Source organism: Mixophyes fleayi, chromosome 11, assembly GCF_038048845.1.
Source record: "Mixophyes fleayi isolate aMixFle1 chromosome 11, aMixFle1.hap1, whole genome shotgun sequence".
NCBI lineage: Eukaryota > Metazoa > Chordata > Amphibia > Anura > Limnodynastidae > Mixophyes > Mixophyes fleayi.
In genome coordinates, this window is record NC_134412.1 from 80879626 (window position 1) to 80900800 (window position 21175).

Here is a 21175-nt window from a genome sequence, read left to right on the forward strand (position 1 = left end):
GTTCTGGCACTTTTAAATAGCAATACTGTACATTTCAAGTGTCTCATGTAAAACAAATATTTAGAAAATCAGCTGTCTGGGTAATTCTTAGAAGGAAATTTCCACATAAATCATCAACTACACATCAAGCATCTACATTCCTATTGAGATCACAGAAGAATGTAATTATTGACCTGTTAATTCAAACACATTTACAGAACCTTCTTTAGTTCCCCTGCCAAAAAAATCTACACAAAGTAAAAACCTGGCACCAGGCAGAAGACATTAAATATAAGAGCTTATCTTAAAGTGGACCAGATTGTAAACGTCCGTGAGTTTATTAGGTAACAGAACGGGTTTTTTTAAACATTCCGAGGATTTGGAATCCAAGGATTCTGTTTAGTTGTTAGAAGCTGATTTACCAATTGGTGAAAAACTCTATTCCTGGCTTTTCTCGTTTCACCCAATGCCCAAGGTTTCCTTTCAGCGAAAGTGGGGAGGACACTAAACTCCACCAAGAGGAATAGAAGTAATTCTAAAGTAGGTTGGATTTGAAGGTAACTTTTTTACGGTATTAATAATACATGGTGGCCAAGTGGTTAGCACTTCTGCCTCACAGCGCTGGGGTCATGAGTTCAATTCCCAACCATGGCCTTATCTGTGTGGAGTTTGTATGTTCTCCCCCCGTGTTTGCGTGGGTTTCTTCTGGGTACTCCGGTTTCCTCCCACACTCGAAAAACATACTAGTAGGTTAATTGGCTGCTATCAAAATTGACCCTAGTCTCTCTGTCTGTCTGTGTGTGTATGTTAGGGAATTTAGACTATAAGCTCCAATGGGGCAGTGATTGACGTGAATGAGTTCTCTGTACAGTGCTGCGGAATCAGTGGCGCTACATAAATAAATGGTGATGATGATGATACACATTAACCAAGAGATCCACCGGTCCGCAAATGTAGGCACAGATTCATTTTTATGGAGGTATTTTCAACTATCACCAACTAGGCCTTCATCATCATCATCAACATTTATTTATATAGCGCCAGCAAATCCCGTAGCGCTTTACAATTGGGAACAAACATTAATAAGACAATACTGGGTAATACATACAGACAGAGAGGTAAGAGAACCCTGCTCGCAAGCTTACAATCTATAGGACAATGGGAATTTGAAACACAAGGGCATGTGCTACATCATATTGCACAATGGACCAGCTAGAATGCAAAGGTAAAAGTAGTGAGTGGGCTGTGTGTGTTGCAATGTTGGTCAAGGAGTTGTTGTCTTGCGTTAGCTGTGTAGAGGGTGGTAATAGGGTAATCTAGGGAAATTAAGATGGTGGTTGAAGAATATCATAACCTTGTCTGAAGAGCTGGGGTTTCAGTGAACGCTTGAAGGTTTGAAGACTAGAGGAAAGTCCTACTGTGCGAGGGAGGGAATTCCACAAAGTGGGTGCAGCCCGGAAAAAATCCTGTAACCAAGAGCACTTTGAAGTGCGCTAGATGGACAAGACACTTGTTAGGTTGAGAAGACAGTTGCAGAGATACAGACCAGATTATCCAATAGGCGTACTAGGCTACAGTCTAGGGCGGAATGCTTTTTTTTTGGTGGGGGCTGTGCAACAGATTTGGAGACTGAAATTCATTCTAAATTATAAGAGAATAGTTGTTCTCCAAAGTGAAAAGAAAACATGAAAGAAAAATGTATCAAGGTGTTGTACTGCTCTACACTTCTGATTTTAATGGAAATTAAATGATGCACTAAGATTGCCATTTACCACAAACACGATCATAACGTGCTCATACCTACACACATACTAATGTATTCAACATAGACAAAAAGTACGAAAGTGATACAAGGAATAAAACCAGTCCTGTTGTCCCATCACTATCATGATTAACTGTAAACATAAGTGAGGTTCAAGCAACAAGTATTTTAGGAGAAGAATAGAAAAGCTCACATTAATAAAGGGGATGGTCCGACAGTGATAGTAGGCAGGAATTTGAAATTAAGTTTTCATATTTTCCACTATACGCATTTCCATCCGCAGAAGGTTGTTTCTCAGAATTAAATGCTCTGTGTATCCACACCTTCTGCGGTTAGTAAATGAGCCTTATTGACTAAGAAATATATGTCCTGCTTAGAGTAAGTGTAAACATCATGCACTTTTGGATGGTCAGACAGGGTTAGAAAAATACAACAACAATTGTCTTACATATTACAGCATTATGATTCTTGCACACAAAACACCATCATCCTAAATTTAATGCATACAATTATATAATTGACAATTGATTGTTTATTTAATAAGGTAAAAAAATTATATGTTATATACAGGTGAAGGAGTCTTTATTGTAACATTTAACTCGCTTGGTTTGCCAAATTAGCACCAAATAGACAGATCATTATTACACTTGTTCCACTGAGGTTAGTGGGGATGATTGTGACATCTTGCGACACAACCAGGGTGTGTGTTTTTCTTTTGTGCTGTGTTTCCTTGGTTAGTCTGTTCTTTATTGTTTGCAGGTATGAGGTTACAGGAGGTTGTCACTGTTGTCAATTAAGAGGTTCATTCTGAGATTAGATGTTCTTCTCAGATAACAACACGCCGGAGGGGAGGAGCCTCCGAGCACAGCACATGATATAAACAGAGGTAAGCAGGGCTTACTTATGCAACATTCATTTATGCAGTAGAACCTCTTGTTTATGATTTCCGGGTACCAGAGACAAATTGCTGGACAGGGTAACATGCAGGAAAAGAAAAATACAAATAAATAACCTTTGAATCATTTATATTCTTATTACAGATGCGAAGCTATAATCATATTTTTTTAAAAATCACTTGTAACCTTCATTAATCAAAAATATTGGCAAAGCAACTGAGTATTACTAACCTGTCTCTGTGATTTCATTATTATTATTATCTTTGACTTATAAGGCGTCACAAAGGGTCCGCAGCGCCGTACATTACATATACAGAAAACAGAACCTAGACACAACATGATACAAAAATATATACAAACACAGGTGACAGGGTAAAGCAAATCAGATTATATCTGGGACAGATAGTGAAAGGGATGGTAGAAATCAGCGAGAAGAAGGCTGAAGCTTAAGAAAACAGGGAAAATAGGGCTAGGGAAGCAGGCCAAGAGGTACAGAGGGTGAAGGAACAGTAGAAGGAGCACACGAGGAAAGAGGGCCCTGCTCATGAGAGCTTACATCCTAAGGGAAAGGGGAGACACAAATAGGGTGGTACTAACTGGGGGAGAGAGCCAGGACAAGGGAGTTAGGAGGAGGACTGATAGACTTGAATAAAGAAGTGAGTCTTATCTTAATGGCACGCTTGAAGCCTTTGAGAGTAGATGCTAACCTGATGGAACGTGGAAGATCGTTCCACAGCAGGGGAGCAGCCCGGGCAAAGTCCTGAAGACAAGAGTTAGAGGAGGTGATCAGTGAAGCAGTGAGGCGGTGGTCACAGGCAGAGCGGAGGGGGCGGGTAGGAGTGTAGGTAGAGATGAGATTGGAGATGTAGGGAGGGGAAGATTGACTAAGAGCTTTAAATGTGAGGGTGAGGAGTTTAAATTTAATTCTGTAGGATATGGGGAGCCAATGTAATGACTGTTGGAGGGAGACTGCAGAGACAGAGCGGCGGGAGAGAAAAATGAGGCGGGCAGCAGCATTGAGGATAGGCTTAAGAGGGTCAAGGCGAGAATCAGGTAGGCCAGAGAGAAGGAGGTGATGCTGGACTGGAGTGGTAAGAGTTAACGTCACCAGACCAGCCTCCGTAGTTGTGCGCATGCAAGAGCCCGTTTTCCGGGCCGCACATGCAGCTGAATGCCCAAATGTACGCTTTCAGTTCCATTTGCTAAAAAAACAACAATTATATAAAGTATTTAAAACTATACTGCATTTATCAACATGGTTTAATGTAATAATTCAATTAATGCTGTTTTGACATTACCGCAATGAAAAATGCTTTATTTTTTAAAGCTTTCAATCTATTAATGCAGTGTTTCTCAACTCCAGTCCTCAGGACCCCCTAGCAGTACATGTTTTCCATATCTCCTTGCTGGAGCACAGGTGTATTCATTACTGACTGACACAGTGTAGCAGGTGGTATAATTATTTCACTGGTCACCTGGTAATCCTGCACTGTTAGTGTGTCCTGAGGACTAGTGTTGAGAAACACTGGGTTAACGCCATCGGGGGTAAACAGAACAGGTATCATGATGGTACAAGTCACGATATGTGTTAAATAGACTTCCCCATGAAACTGCAAATGGGAAATCCCTGACAAAACTTGTGTCATCTCCAGGGGAAACCCCTTTGATGTCTAGGGTGTTGCAATATTGCATCCTATAGTAGTGTTCACGTGAGATATGGCTCTTTGCCTTCTTATGATATGATAATAGAATGATGTCAAATTGCTCAAAAATCTCACAATACAGCGAGTTGCAGTAATCAGCCTGTGTTCATCAATGTTCTACAACTTTATTGTAATGTTGGATACATGGGTAGTTCAGTATTGTACTTTGTCTGCTTGTCTCTCTGCCCTTGTCAGTTAATGTACTGTACATAATGTACAGTATTTGCATATTGTAATATATAAATGCAAATCAATAGGACATGGGCAAACAGCAATCTTCTGCATACATTATAGAATAAGTGTGTTCTTGTGATTGTAGGGCTCAGGTGGGCTGCTAAAATATAATTACTAGGTAAAGCGGTGTAAATATCATGGGAAAATTAAAATACATTGCTACATAGAAATACATTGTAATATGGTAAGTTTCACAGACACCTCACATATTGGGGTACTCTGCTCCTTCCACTACATATGTCTTTTTCTTCTTGCCCCCATTCCCCTCCTCACATCCTGTCACTGCCCCGTCACATGCAGCCCTGTCCTCACTAACACATCACTCATCTCCTGATATACTCTGTGCTGCTGGGGGACCCTGCTCCTCCCACTATATAACTCTCAGTCTGTGGCTTCCTGCTGCCTCCATTCCCCTCCTTACATTATGTCACTGCCCCTGTCACATGCAGCCCTGCCCTCACAAATACACTATTGGACAGGTCACTGCCTCCGACAAGCTCACTACTCTCCTGCTGCTGTATTCCTTGATCTTGACGCTTTATGCTGTGAACATTCTGATGATCTGATTGGCTACACGTTTAGTCTCCTAAGGACACACAGACGAGCAGGATGCAAATTTAGTTTATAAGCTGCTGTCACCCTAGTCAAACACAGCTTAAAAAGTGTAAAACATAGATTCCTTGGCAAAAAAATTTAGGTAATATTCTCATTTTATTCCTCATTAAAAAATGACAACTGAGGACAGATCTCCTTTAACAAAACACAAAACAAATCATGTGACCTAAAATGCATGGTCCAGGTGAAATGTGTATTGTGTTATCAATTCAGTCCATTATTGGCATAACGCTTATGTTTTATAGCCCTGAGCTGTAGGAGTTTTCTCGAAATGTAGACAAACCTGCTATGCTGAAGAGACACAGAAATCAGTAATATGTTATTCTGTCGGTTTTAGACATGGTTTAAGAGAATAAAAAGTCTTGTCACAAAACAACATTCTTCTGATATGTATAGTCTGTAGGGTGCTTTGTCACTGAGGCACACGCACGCACAGTATATATTTGGGTTGTTAGTGGCATTTTCAAATAAGCTGATCATGGCCTACTTAGGGCTGGTTTTTCTTTGTTGCTAGCTAAGCATATAGGCCCTTATTTATTATAATATGAGATGTTGATAACAGGGCAAGTATTGTTCTATTGTTAAAAAAGCTTCCCCTAGGAAAGGCATAGGAAGCTATCACCGTCGAAAGCCGATTATATCCTACCGTACAATTAAGTGCTGCTGCCAGTGGTATCATTTAAATAATTTTAAAATGATTTTGATGGGACAAGTGGGCAGGACATTGATTGTAAACCGTACCCCTCACTTACAGTGGAGAACATCATTTTGTGGGTAGAACGATATGACTTCGGTCAATAGGAACCAGCGACATTTCTGCCACCTGCCTCAGTTATTTCACTAGTTCTTAGTAAATTGATAGGATACATTTTCACAATCATTAATGCAACTCACAAAAACGGTGGCTCCAAATGTGTGTAAGTGACGGGCATAATTAAAGTGCAAAAGGAAAGAGGAGATTGCCAAAGGTTATGCGTTTGGCAAGAAACAACTAATAATTTGGAGAAAATTAGGGACGGTCCCAACAGGGTCAGGGTGTTTCCAGAGGTCGGGCTTTGCACAGTGTTGGCCTGTGGGTGCTACAGAATGTAACGGGGACATTGTAGGTGTCACTCACCGGACTGTGAGTGCTTCTTCCCGGACATTTAGGAACCGTGGCCGTCCTCCATCCTGAGGGTCTGCGCATGCGCAGCCCTTTCTAATCCTTCAGTGTATGTCCCTTTAACTTAATTGGCAGATCAGGCAACACTCCCTATATTAAGCACCTGTGGTCAACACCACGGGGCCTGATCTTGGAGTCTCATTTCCCATGAGTCTCTGAAGGTGTTCCTGTGTTTCCTCGTGTATTCAGCGCTGCTGATTCCTGTGGTTTCCAAACCACTTCTACCTCTGTGGTTTCCAAACCACTTCTACCTCTGTGGTTCCCATACCACTTCTACCATCCTGTGTATCATCGTGACTGTTAGCTGATTCCTATCCGCTGCCTCCGTGCACTACAGTCTTCAGCCACTTCAACTCTACCATATATTATTGTGACTGTTAGCTGATTCCTATCCGCTGCCTCCGTGCACTACAGTCTTCAGCCACTTCAACTCTACCATATATTATTGTGACTGTTAGCTGATTCCTATCTGCTGCCTCCGTGCACTACAGCCTTCTATTCACATCCACTCACCTGTTCATCATCGAGACTGTTAGCTGATTCCCATCCGCTGCCTCCGTGCACTACAGTCTTCAACCTGCAACTCGTCTGTGTTTCATCATCGTGACTGTTAGCTGATTCCTATCCGCTGCCTCTGTGCACTTCAGTCTTCAGCTCATCTCATCTCTCCCGTGTTTCCTCGAGACTGCTGCTATTATTGCTATCCGCTACTCTCCGTGATCAACAGTTCCAGGTCTACTCTGCGCTCCCGTGTTCCATCACTATTTGCACCTGCTGGTTGCTACTGGTTACCTCCGTGTGTCCGCAGAGTCCTGCTGCTGCTGCTATCAGCGCTGATCGTCCATCTACTGCTGATCCGCTCTCCACGTCTTCCTGTGTGCCGCTGGCCTCTACCCACCTGTCAGCATTGGATTCGTGTCTCATCATTTATCCCTCTGCTAGACCATCACCATTCTCCGGGGTCCTCCAAGAGTCCGGTTCCACGCTCTACTGATTCCTGTGGATTCGTGTTCCTGTGGGTCTACTTACCTGTGCGCTGCACCGACTGACCCCCGCTTCATCTATCCAGGGACTTCTCATCCTGCCGGCCTCCTGCCGCTCAGGTATCTCTGCACTCCTGTCTGACTGCCTGCTTCTGAACCACGGTATGCATACTTCTCATTGACTGTGCTGGTGTATTGCATATCTTGCTGGACTGTGTTGGTTCTCCTCTGGAGTTTACTATCCGCTGAGTCTATTGCCACCATTGACTGTATTATCTTGTGCCGGATTACTTCAAGAGACTTTCTGTATTTGCAGTGCTGTTCAGTCATTTATATATATATATTGTGCATATTACTGTGGATCGTGTTTAAGGTGCCGTGTATATCCTGTGTTGCAGTCTCTCCCCGTGCACCTCCTCACCTATATATATTCAGTGGTACAACTTGCTAGCGGCAGACCACTGATCCCTGTTCCTGTATCACCTGTTCCATTCCTCTCACATAGCAGTGGTACAACTTGCTACCGCAGACCACTGACTTCCCGGATACCTCCACTTGGATTCCATTCCTTCACTCAGACAGCGGTACAACTTGCTATCCGCAGACCGCTGACTCTCATCACTTCCTCGTTGCTGTTGGACATTCCTCCTCACTATAGCAGTGGTACAACTTGCTATCGCAGACCACTGACTACCTTCACGTGTCCTTGTCCATACAGTTCCTCGTGTATTATTACCTCCATATTACCAGTGCTGCTAGTCATAGACTTTCCTGAGCATCTCATCATCTGCTATTTCCTGTTCCGTGATCACCCTGCTACCAGAGTACCATATTACCACCTACATTGCTCTGGTAAGCCTACCACCTGGTGATCCCTGGGTAAAGACTCCTAGTGCCCGTGACAGTAAGATCAGGCCATGACAGACCCAGATACGGAACCTACCGCCAAAGAGATGCTGCAGCATCTGGTCAGCCGTGTGGAGCAACAGGATGCCCGCCAACAGCTGTTACTTCAGTGTTATCAATCATTAACCTCCCAAGGAACATCTGGACAGACTGTGACAGCTACTATTGAGGCTCCTGTGCTTTCCTCCGTTTCCCCAGTGCCATCCCAGGTGTCTATAGCTTCCACGCTTCACCTGCCTACTCCGTCAAAGTACGATGGAGACCCCAAAACTTGTAGGGGTTTCCTTAATCAATGTTCAGTCCATTTTGAGCTCCAACCTCAAAATTTTTCTACCCATCGTTCCAGAGTGGCCTATCTTATCTCTTTGTTTTCTGGACAAGCCCTGGCTTGGGCCTCCCCTCTGTGGGAGAGAAACGACCCAATCCTACAAGATAGTGCCAAATTCATTTCTACATTCCGAAGTGTGTTCGATGAACCAGGTCGTGTGACCTCCGCTGCTTCCAGCATCCTCCGTTTGCGACAAGGATCTCATACAGTAGGCCAGTACGTCATTCAATTTAGGATCTTAGCCTCTGAACTTCAGTGGAACACTGAAGCACTAGTTGCCGCCTTCTGGCAGGGGCTCTCCGATAAAATTAAAGATGCACTGACTACCCAGGAGCTCCCTTCGTCACTTGAAGATTTGATCTCTCTTTGCCATCGTGTTGATATGAGATTTCGTGAAAGAGAAGCTGAGAAAACAACTTCTGCTAAAGCACCTCTTCGTTCAAACCCTCAATTTCGTCCAGTTTCACCCTCTGTGATTCCCATGGAGATAGGACGTTCCAAATTATCTTCAGAGGAGAGGAAACGAAGAGTAACGAATAGACTCTGTATCTATTGTGCTGATTCCACACATATGCTCAGCTCTTGCCCTAAGAGATCGGGAAATGCCAGGCCCTAACTAGTTCTGGAGAGGTGAAGTTAGGGTCCCTGGAGTCCTCTCCATCTTCTATGAAATCTAAAGTCTGCGCCTTTGATGTTACGATCTCCTTTGCTACCAAAGCCTTTGAGTCACAGGCATTGATTGATTCCGGAGCAGCAGGAAATTTTATTTCCAAATCATTAGTAAATCAATGGTCTCTACCAGTGATTACGTTAAAAACACCCATTACTGTGACGGCTATAGATGGATCACGTCTCATCAACGGTCTCATCACCCAGAGTACGTCTCCAGTAACACTTCAGATTGGTGTCCTGCACCATGAAGAAATATCGTTTTTAATCCTTCCCGTTACGACAAGTCCGATTGTCTTAGGCCTTCCATGGCTTCAGTGTCACTCTCCCCAGATTGACTGGCGTACTCCTCAAGTTACGTCTTGGGGGTCTGAATGTTACCATCGTTGCCTTTCCCAAGTTATTCCTCTCAAAGTACAGCAATCTTCCATCTCATCTTCCTCACCGGGACTCCCTCCTCAGTATGCTTCATTTACTGATGTGTTTGATAAAGCTCAGTCTGAACGTCTTCCTCCTCATCGTTCTTGGGATTGTCCGATCGACCTTCTACCTGGCAAGACTCCTCCCAGGGGTCGGGTCTATCCACTCTCGTTACCTGAGACTCAAGCTACATCTGAGTACATTCAGGAGAATCTCCAGCGTGGGTTTATTCGACCTTCCACCTCTCCCGCTGGAGCTGGGTTCTTCTTCGTCAAAAAGAAGGATGGATCATTACGCCCTTGCATAGATTTTCGTGGACTCAATGCCATTACTATCAAGAATCGGTATCCCATTCCGCTGATCACTGAGCTATTCGACCGCATCAAGGGAGCCCGTATTTTTACTAAATTGGATCTTCGTGGTGCCTACAATTTAATTAGAATCCGTTCCGGTGACGAATGGAAGACAGCGTTCAACACCAGAGACGGGCATTACGAATATCTGGTAATGCCCTTCGGGCTGTGTAATGCCCCCGCTGTCTTCCAAGGCTTCATCAATGAGATCTTTCGGGACTTATTATATGTATGTGTCGTTGTCTACCTGGACGACATATTGATCTTTTCACAGGACCTGCCTTCTCATCACCAACATGTGGCAGAAGTCCTCTCCAGGCTACGGAAAAATTCATTGTTCTGTAAATTAGAAAAATGTTCATTCGAGTTGCCCCAGATTCCATTCTTGGGTATATAGTTTCCGGAGTTGGCCTGAAGATGGATCCTGACAAGGTGAATGCTGTACTACATTGGCCCCAGCCAACTACTCTTCGTGCTATCCAGCGTTTTTTAGGTTTTGCCAATTACTATAGACGCTTCATTCAAGACTTTTCTTCCATTGCATCTCCTATTGTGGCCCTGACTCGGAAAGGGGCTAATACTAAGCAATGGTCATCTGAGGCTCTCCAAGCCTTTCAAGTTCTCAAAGAGTCCTTCTCTTCGGCTCCCATTCTTCGACAGCCTGATGTGACACTCCCCTTCTTCCTAGAAGTAGATGCCTCTAATGTGGGCTTAGGAGCCATTCTCTCCCAACGCTCAGAACAGCAAAAATTCCATCCTTGTGCCTTCTATTCTCGGGGTCTTCTGCCCGCAGAGAAGAATTATACTATCGGGGACAAGGAGTTGCTGGCTATCAAAGCTGCATTAGAGGAATGGAGATACTTACTGGAAGGAGCTCGCCATCCGGTGACGATCTTCACGGATCATAAGAACTTGTCATATCTTCAGTCTGCCCAATGCTTGAACCCTCGTCAAGCAAGATGGTCTCTGTTCTTTTCCCGTTTTGAATTAATTATAACCTTCAAACCAGCTGCTAAGAACAAAAAAGCTGACGCCTTATCTAGAGCTTTTGTGACGTCCTCTGATGTAGAAGAGGTTCCCAACCATACTATTCTAGACCCCAAATGTATCTCACTGGCTGCTTCATCCACCAAAATGCTACCATTTGGGAAGACCCTCGTGCCTCCCACTCTAAGGAGGAAAATCCTTTCGTGGTTCCATGCCTCTCGTTTTTCTGGACACGCCGGTGAACACAAGACTTTTGAGATTCTCTCTCGAAGTTACTGGTGGCCTTCAATGAGGAGAGACGTCAAAGAGTTCATTGCTTCCTGTGAGTTATGTTCCCAGTTCAAATCTTCCCGCAGAACTCCAGCAGGGTTGCTGCGACCACTACCCATTCCGTCCAAACCTTGGACCCATATTAGTATGGATTTCGTTACTGATTTACCACCTAGCAAGAATCATAATACTATTTGGGTGGTAGTAGACAGATTTTCGAAGATGGCTCATTTCGTCCCTCTGTCTGGTTTGCCTTCCTCGTCTATTCTGGCTGAACATTTCATTAAAGAAATCTTTCGTATCCATGGATGTCCGTCTGAGATTGTGTCAGATAGAGGAGTACAATTCGTTTCCAGATTCTGGCGAGCCCTTTGTAAAACCTTGGGCATACGATTAGCACTCTCATCTTCTTACCATCCGCAATCTAACGGACAAACTGAACGCGTCAATCAAGATCTTGAGACTTTTATAAGGATGTTCTCATCAGCCAATCAAGACAACTGGGTAGAATTGCTTCCTTGGGCTGAATTCGCCCATAACAACATGTACCATGAGTCATCATCCAAAACTCCATTCTTTGTGGTCTACGGTCACCATCCGTCTTTTCCGGAATTTCCTGCCCTCCCGCCCACCCAAGTTCCTGCTGTGGAGTCTGCTTGTCAGACCTTCAAAAATATCTGGTCTCAGGTTAAAACCTGTTTAAAGAAGACATCTAACAAATATAAGTCTTTCGCAGATAAAAAGAGGCGGGCTATTCCACCACTAAAAATTGGAGATCGTGTCTGGTTATCTACCAAAAATATTCGTTTGAAGGTTCCATCTATGAAATTCGCCCCTCGTTTTATTGGTCCATATAGGATCATTCAAGTAATCAATCCAGTATGTGTTAAACTTCTTCTTCCTAAGAATCTTCGGATTTCCAATGCCTTCCATGTGTCTTTACTCAAACCTCTTATCATCAACCGTTTCTCAACTCCTCCCTCAGCTCCGCTGCCAGTTCAAGTTCATCAGGAGGAGGATTTCGAGATTACTGAGGTATTGGATGCAAAAATTTCGCGAGGAGTCCTCCGTTTCCTCGTTCATTGGAAGGGCTTTGGTCCTGAGGAGCGCTCTTGGATCAAAGCTGAAGATCTTAATGCTCCTGCCCTTTTGAAGAAGTTTTATTCCAAAAATCCGGACAAGCCCGGTTCCAGGCGTTCTGTGCCCACCTTTAAAAGGGGGGGTACTGTCACTCACCGGACTGTGAGTGCTTCTTCCCGGACATTTAGGAACCGTGGCCGTCCTCCATCCTGAGGGTCTGCGCATGCGCAGCCCTTTCTAATCCTTCAGTGTATGTCCCTTTAACTTAATTGGCAGATCAGGCAACACTCCCTATATTAAGCACCTGTGGTCAACACCACGGGGCCTGATCTTGGAGTCTCATTTCCCATGAGTCTCTGAAGGTGTTCCTGTGTTTCCTCGTGTATTCAGCGCTGCTGATTCCTGTGGTTTCCAAACCACTTCTACCTCTGTGGTTTTCAAACCACTTCTACCTCTGTGGTTCCCATACCACTTCTACCATCCTGTGTATCATCGTGACTGTTAGCTGATTCCTATCCGCTGCCTCCGTGCACTACAGTCTTCAGCCACTTCAACTCTACCATATATTATTGTGACTGTTAGCTGATTCCTATCCGCTGCCTCCGTGCACTACAGTCTTCAGCCACTTCAACTCTACCATATATTATTGTGACTGTTAGCTGATTCCTATCCGCTGCCTCCGTGCACTACAGCCTTCTATTCACATCCACTCACCTGTTCATCATCGAGACTGTTAGCTGATTCCCATCCGCTGCCTCCGTGCACTACAGTCTTCAACCTGCAACTCGTCTGTGTTTCATCATCGTGACTGTTAGCTGATTCCTATCCGCTGCCTCTGTGCACTTCAGTCTTCAGCTCATCTCATCTCTCCCGTGTTTCCTCGAGACTGCTGCTATTATTGCTATCCGCTACTCTCCGTGATCAACAGTTCCAGGTCTACTCTGCGCTCCCGTGTTCCATCGCTATTTGCACCTGCTGGTTGCTACTGGTTACCTCCGTGTGTCCGCAGAGTCCTGCTGCTGCTGCTATCAGCGCTGATCGTCCATCTACTGCTGATCCGCTCTCCACGTCTTCCTGTGTGCCGCTGGCCTCTACCCACCTGTCAGCATTGGATTCGTGTCTCATCATTTATCCCTCTGCTAGACCATCACCATTCTCCGGGGTCCTCCAAGAGTCCGGTTCCACGCTCTACTGATTCCTGTGGATTCGTGTTCCTGTGGGTCTACTTACCTGTGCACTACACCGACTGACCCCCGCTTCATCTATCCAGGGACTTCTCATCCTGCCGGCCTCCTGCCGCTCAGGTATCTCTGCACTCCTGTCTGACTGCCTGCTTCTGAACCACGGTATGCATACTTCTCATTGACTGTGCTGGTGTATTGCATATCTTGCTGGACTGTGTTGGTTCTCCTCTGGAGTTTACTATCCGCTGAGTCTATTGCCACCATTGACTGTATTATCTTGTGCCGGATTACTTCAAGAGACTTTCTGTATTTGCAGTGCTGTTCAGTCATTCATATATATATATTGTGCATATTACTGTGGATCGTGTTTAAGGTGCCGTGTATATCCTGTGTTGCAGTCTCTCCCCGTGCACCTCCTCACCTATATATATTCAGTGGTACAACTTGCTAGCGGCAGACCACTGATCCCTGTTCCTGTATCACCTGTTCCATTCCTCTCACATAGCAGTGGTACAACTTGCTACCGCAGACCACTGACTTCCCGGATACCTCCACTTGGATTCCATTCCTTCACTCAGACAGCGGTACAACTTGCTATCCGCAGACCGCTGACTCTCATCACTTCCTCGTTGCTGTTGGACATTCCTCCTCACTATAGCAGTGGTACAACTTGCTATCGCAGACCACTGACTACCTTCACGTGTCCTTGTCCATACAGTTCCTCGTGTATTATTACCTCCATATTACCAGTGCTGCTAGTCATAGACTTTCCTGAGCATCTCATCATCTGCTATTTCCTGTTCCGTGATCACCCTGCTACCAGAGTACCATATTACCACCTACATTGCTCTGGTAAGCCTACCACCTGGTGATCCCTGGGTAAAGACTCCTAGTGCCCGTGACAGTAGGGAATAGCACCCCAGGAGAGAGCCCAGGGAGCTCAGGGAGGTAGCTGACGCAGGGCATATGTATGCTTACATACAAGACTTGGGGCTTAGGGAATTTAAGGGAAAGACATGGATGGATATGTAGATATATTTTCTTTACTTCGGCTTAAATGTTTGCACCTAGATTGAGTAGGGAGGGAGGAAAGCAGAAAAGAGGAAGCATTATAGAAAATATATTCTGTCCAGGTACATGGACACGATCAGAGATGACAATCAGGCTTTCAGTGGCCATGTTTGTTTGCGTTACGATGAGTAATTCTGGTAAGAAAGGGGCATTATTCCAAGTTGGACGTGGTCCCAAGAAAAGCACCCGGAAAGTTCAGGTAAATCCAACATTTGCCATTCCCGTAGCTCAACTCAGCAAATGAAGGTTTATAAATGATACGTGCTCAGTGTTTGTCACGATCCAGCACTAACCTAAACCTGCATGATGTGTGTGACAAAGGGTTAATCAAAAACAACCACCTGGTCTGTTTAAAATGATTAAAACCTTCCTTGCATATGCCCCACATTAGCTTTTGTTTATCAATTATGCCACCTTTTTTGTTAGAGCTGACACTATTAGAGATGAAATTTCTAAAATACAACACTCTCAATATTCTTGTCTGTAAGTACATTTACAATGGGAGTTTGGAGGTGAAGGTGGAAACTACACTCTATAGATTCAAGAAAGTGTTTTTGATAAGCACAGAAAACAAATTGGGCTAGATTTACTAAACTGCGAGTTTGAAAAAGTGGTGATGTTGCCTATAGCAACCAATCAGATTCTAGCTGTCATTTTGTAGAAGGTACTAAATATATGATAGCTAGAATCTGATTGGTTTCTATAGGCAACATCCCCACTTTTTCAAACCCGCAGCTTAGTAAATCTAGCCCATTGTCTTTGTAAGGGCACCCCCTTAGGGGAAGGTCCCCCAGAAGTATTTAGAATATCATCACAAAGAACTCAAGCCCTTGTTATGTGGATTATTATATACTGTTTATACAGTATCACGCTATGTTTGGTTTTTTCTTTTTCTTTCACATATGTATATTATTTTGTGAATGCACGAGTGCTATAGAAGAGAAGATGATACATCTTCGGTCACAAATATAAATATTTTTATGTTTAACACTCATTATATATGGTTGATACAAGATTATTAGGTTAAGTTTGATTAGGTGGTTATGTATAGAGAGGACTAAGTCCCTCTAGTTATACATATTTGTTCTTGAAGTACATTAACACTATTAGCACTTGAATTTTTAGTCATTCATTTCATATCACTGTTCTTTGGGGAAGTGTATATCCCTGTTGTGTTACATGTGGAAAGAAAATATTTATGTGGACAAATGTTTGCTTATAGGCTGTTTGACAGGCTGTCCAGCAGAGGATTAATATATGATCAATGAAATAATACCTGTTACATTTATGAGTACTGTTTCCCAGTACAACAATAGTGTGGTCAGAGACAGTGGTGAAACGTACTGACTGCATGCTTGATCTTAAAAAAATGTGGATCCTTCCCATCCCCCATAATTCCAATTTAGAACAATATAGAATTTCCAACTGGATGGAACATGCAATTCTTTTAGCCCTGACTGGTGGGTGGTGTGAGATTCCTGAATGACCCGATACATACCCAAATCTTCCCTTCCTACCCAGACCTACAGGCAAAATTTACCATTCCCATTAAAAACTTCTATCAATATTTACAGTTTAGGAATTTCCACCCTTCAGTCAAATTTAAAACGTCCAACATGCCCCTCACCACTTTTGAAAGCATGTGACTCTGTCATACCTTATATCTACAATACACCCTGAGCTTACAGCTCCAAGTGCATTCATCAACTATCCTCATTAACTAAACTGGTAATCAGATATTGCAGAGACCCTGGAACAGGACAAGTGAGCAGGCTTATAGGCGTTAAAATGATATAAAACGTCTGATATGTCATTGTGTGGCTCTGTCGACTGCACAATAAATAAACTTCTTAAAAAAAAAATACTAACCCTAAATACTAACCCTTTTGCAAGTCTCCGTCTGAGACGAAACGCGTTGGGTCCTTTTTGACACTTACTGGCATCCGTAGACAGGAAGTGTGTTTGCATCCCACTGTGGAATGCATCGCTTCTGCGGATCCACACATACAGGCGCGACCGTTGCCACTACTTGGCCCGCTCTGGAGTTTCTCTAGGAAGGAAATCAACGGACCTTATCGCATCTCCATCCAGCTATATTTCCACGCTAGTCTACCAACTTTCGTTACTGTAAAGAGACCTGATATCCATGTGACTTCATGCATTAGGGATTCTGCAACCAACTACATGTAGATTGATATTAATATTTCTGTTACATTATACACTGATACACCATCTAAAGCTATTATATGGTCAACTGTTGTATTATATGGTTCTATATTATTTAATATCAGGTTGACTATTCATCTTATTCTGCTCTATTATCACCTTGCGAGCGCAGTCGGCACTTATTTGTTTATATTGTAATATTTAACTTACCCTATGTAGTTCATTTCCTTAGAAAACAAAATAATACCAATGTGGGATAGTACGAATGTGGAATACTGTAGTCTGCCTCGATATCTAGCACATCCGTATTAATATTATTTTGTGAGTCATTTGGGACATGTCCCTGTAGAGTCAGATTACAATATGATCTTAACACTTGAGGATATGAAGTCTGTATGAAGCTATAATTTAATCATTTATAAATTTACAGAGTTGAAGTAAAAGTAAAAACTAGATTATTTAATAGATACATAAACAATCATATAAAACAATTCAAAATGGGGCCTGAAACAAATATAACATATATTTCACCACAAAGGGGGTATTCAATTATCCGCAAGGTTTTTCTTTCCCCACTGTGTGAAAAAAAAAAAAATCTCCCGCAGGTTTTTACCTTCAATAGCGACTGTTTTTAATTAGCACAGCGCGAAAACTCGTGCAATTCAATTGAAAATGAGGGAACGCTGCGCCCACGCGTTAATCATTGTGTTTGCGAGTTTTTAGGGGAGTTTTAACACGGTCATGTATAACACAAAAAAAAGGTTTTGCATATATTTTCATACATTAGATTGCATTACACATTGATAATATCTACATTACAGTACTTTCTTTAGTATATTTTTTTATTGAACTATTTTTTTGCCATAAAATCATCTATACCATGTCAAAACACATTACTACATTCATATTTGCACCAAAAATATACATAAATATAATTAATTAGTAATTTATTTATTTTCTTTTTTTAATGTTTTTTTTATTTCATTATTTTTTCACAAGAAAATCATCTTTTACATGTTAGACATTAGTGATAAACATAGTTTAACTTTTTTTCCACATTATTGTGTGATTTCAAATGCTTTTCAGAGGTTTTTTATTTTTAACACACCCCAAAGAGGTACGAGATAAAACAGCATATTTGCCTGTTTAACGCACCATATTAAAAAACAATTGAATAGCTTTTAACGCGGCTGCCTCTCGCACACCCTATACTTTCAATAGACCTTCTACTGGAGCGCGAGAGGACCGTTTCATGAAGAAAAAAACGTAGCGTTAAAAATGGAATTGAATCGTGGGTAAAGTTAATCCACTCGAAAATGATAAAAAAAAACAGCGTTAAAATGATGTAACGCGATCTAAAGAAAAAACTTGCGGGACAATTGAATACCCCCCAGAGAATTGAATAAAAAAATATAATAGAAATTTAATAGATTTCCAAATTATACTTCTAACAACATGCAAAAAAATAGTACTAAAAAGGAGAATTAAATTCTAGATAATGACATGTACATGGCAGCCACTTTAAGCCAATGTGCCACCCATTGGAATTTTTGTAAATCTTCCTGACATTAAAGCCTAGAACAGATCTGGCCATTTTCATTAGGAGACCCGAGAACCGCACACTGTAGGTGTTTTCCATTGGACTGTAGCTTTGCTATTCTGCAGCATTGGCAAAAATGCACTAAGATACTATGTATCACTTTTCAGTGAATATTTCATATTTGTTCATTTCAACCCCTGCTCCAGCTGAGCTCACAGTCTAAATTCTCTACCCAAACATTAGCCTGCTAGTATTGTTTCTGGATTGTGGGAGGAAGGTTAGGCAGCTGAAGGAAACCCAGCCAAACACAGTAAGTGTTGCCCTGATTGGATTGGGCCCCAGCGACTAGCTATTTTGCCACTTTGCCACTGTGTCACCCTATGTCTAAGAAGTTGGACAGGACTGTTACAGGAAATATTGTGTGTACATACGGGTATACGCACAATACTTTCATTTTGCATGCCTTAATCAGGTCATGTATGAACGATAATGTCTATGGAGATTTTACCTCCTCAAAGTTGGACAAATATGTTTTTTCGAAACAGAATAAGGAACCAAGTATAATAATAAAGATTTATATTGGACAGGAACATTTTTTTTGTGTGTTCTTGTCCATTGTAATGGAAAATCATTCATGTTTTTTTTAAGTTTAATAAAAAAATGCCTAAGTTCCTCCATACTTTGAGAGAAAGCATAAATAAATGTGTGTCTTACAAAAATAAAACAAAAAATATAACCAAACTAACTTTTCGTTGCAGAATAGGAGAAACAGAAGCTATATGCTGATAGCATTGCTGCCCAAAATTGGTCAAAAATGTAAACTAACAATGGAGGAGAAAACTAATAAAGGCCAATTGAAAAAAAAAAATTACTTGATCGTTATCTATCAGCGCATCTTAAGACCCTGTGATAGGTCCACTATGATTGCAATGATTAAGTATAGTGGCAGACTATCTCTTTGAGCAATATATACGATAATTTTCACAAACATTTTGTTAGTCGAAACAATACATTTATGATACCTGATTTTACTTCTGTGTTTCTTAGACTATATATGAAAGGGTTTAAGAGTGGAGCAATAACTGTATACATTAAAGAGACCGCTCTGTCTTGCTCCATTCCATAACTTGACTTGGGTCTAAAATACATAAAAATGACAGAACCATAAAATATAGTAATGACTATTACATGAGAAGTGCAGGTTGAGAAAGTTTTCTTCCTCCCAGAAGTTGAACGGATCTGGAGAATAGTTGAGATGATCCGAATGTAAGAAATCGTTGTTAGTATGAATGAAGAAATAACAACACAGCCGCCAACCACAAATATAACAAGTTCATTGGTCCAGGTGTCTTTACATGACAGCTCTAGAACTGGTGGAACGTCACAGAAGAAATGGTTTATTCGGTTAGGTCCACAAAACGGTAAAGAAAACGTGAAGGCTGTGTGTATTAAAGCATTTAGCGCACCAGCAAGCCATGATGCCACTATATGTTCAATGCAAACAATTTTATTCATTATGATAGTATATAATAGGGGGTGACAGATGGCGTTATACCGATCGTACGCCATAGCTGCTAGAATACAGCACTCGGTTCCACCCAACAGTAAGATACAATATATTTGTGTAGCACAACCATAGTAAGAGATCACTTTATGTTCTGATAACAAACCTGACAACATGTTGGGAACTGTAGAGGTGACATAAAATATTTCCAGAAAGGAGAAATTAGCAAGGTAGAAATACATAGGGGTGTGAAGCCTTGGACTTAGCGTGTAAGTGATGATTATAGACACATTTCCGCCCACAGTAACAATATAAATACAAAGAAATAATGGAAAAAGCAAAAGTTGTAGAGAATGTAAATTGGAGAATCCCAGAAGAATAAATTCTGTTGGAATGGTCTGATTTACATTCATGTTAGAAAATAATTCTGCTAAACTGGAAAATTTAGAACAAGAAAAACAGATGGTACTATGAGTATACTGCATTTCTGAGTCCAATTTTAAAATTGTACCATTCAGAGTTTTTTCTGGTTATTTATAGATTATTGTAATATGTCTGATACGTTAATCATGTTTTTGTGTCAACAAAAGCTGCAGTTCTTTCAATAACTACCAAATGACACAGCACTGGGGTCATGAGTTCAATTCCCGACCATGGGCTTATATATGTGGAGTTTGTATGTTCTCCCCGTGTTTGCATGGGTTTCCTCCGGGTGCTCCGGTTTCCTCCCACACTCCAAAAACCTGCTAGTAAGTTTATTGGCTGCTATCAAAATTGACCCTAGCCTCTCATTCTCTCTGTCTGTCTGTCTGTCTGTGTCTATGTTAGGGAATTTAGACTGTAAGCTCTAATGGGGCAGGGACTGATGTGAATGAGTTCTCTGTACAGCGCTGCGGAATCAGTGGCGCTATATAAATAAATGGTGATGATGATGATGATATGACTAAAGACAAACTTATACACTGGTCTGCACACACCACGGTGTAATATTAGTGCTATGTGTGTGATAAAATGTCTTGCACAAATGTAGAATAAACCTGGATCTTATACATATCTTCGGGGCATAAGTTTTCAGTACTAAAAAAAATTGTCTTCAGGTCTTACACCTCTGCGCTTGGCTTTGTACTGTAAATCTTTTGGGAGGGGCAAATGATTGATCTAGATCCGGGTGGGGAGGGGTATTGATATGATCTGTATATTTATAAGCACTCTAAATTCCAAAATATTAATAATATTCCAAATATTAGACATTGTCATATGCATGTGACATTTAAATAATCTACAGGACAAACTTCAGCATGATGTAGAGTTGTATTGTAAGTGCATTGATGCATTTTGGTGCAGAATTGGTAAACTGCATGTG

At 42.0% G+C, this 21175-nt stretch overlaps 1 protein-coding gene across 1 annotated transcript; it reads right to left on the reverse strand.

Moving 5' to 3' along the window:
- Nucleotides 1–19289: 19289 nt before the first annotated feature.
- On the reverse strand, nt 19290–20225 carry LOC142106664 (olfactory receptor 5V1-like). The gene has a single exon (XM_075189656.1). It carries the CDS (start codon nt 20223–20225, stop codon nt 19290–19292), a length of 936 nt encoding a protein of 311 aa, XP_075045757.1.
- Nucleotides 20226–21175: the final 950 nt, after the last annotated feature.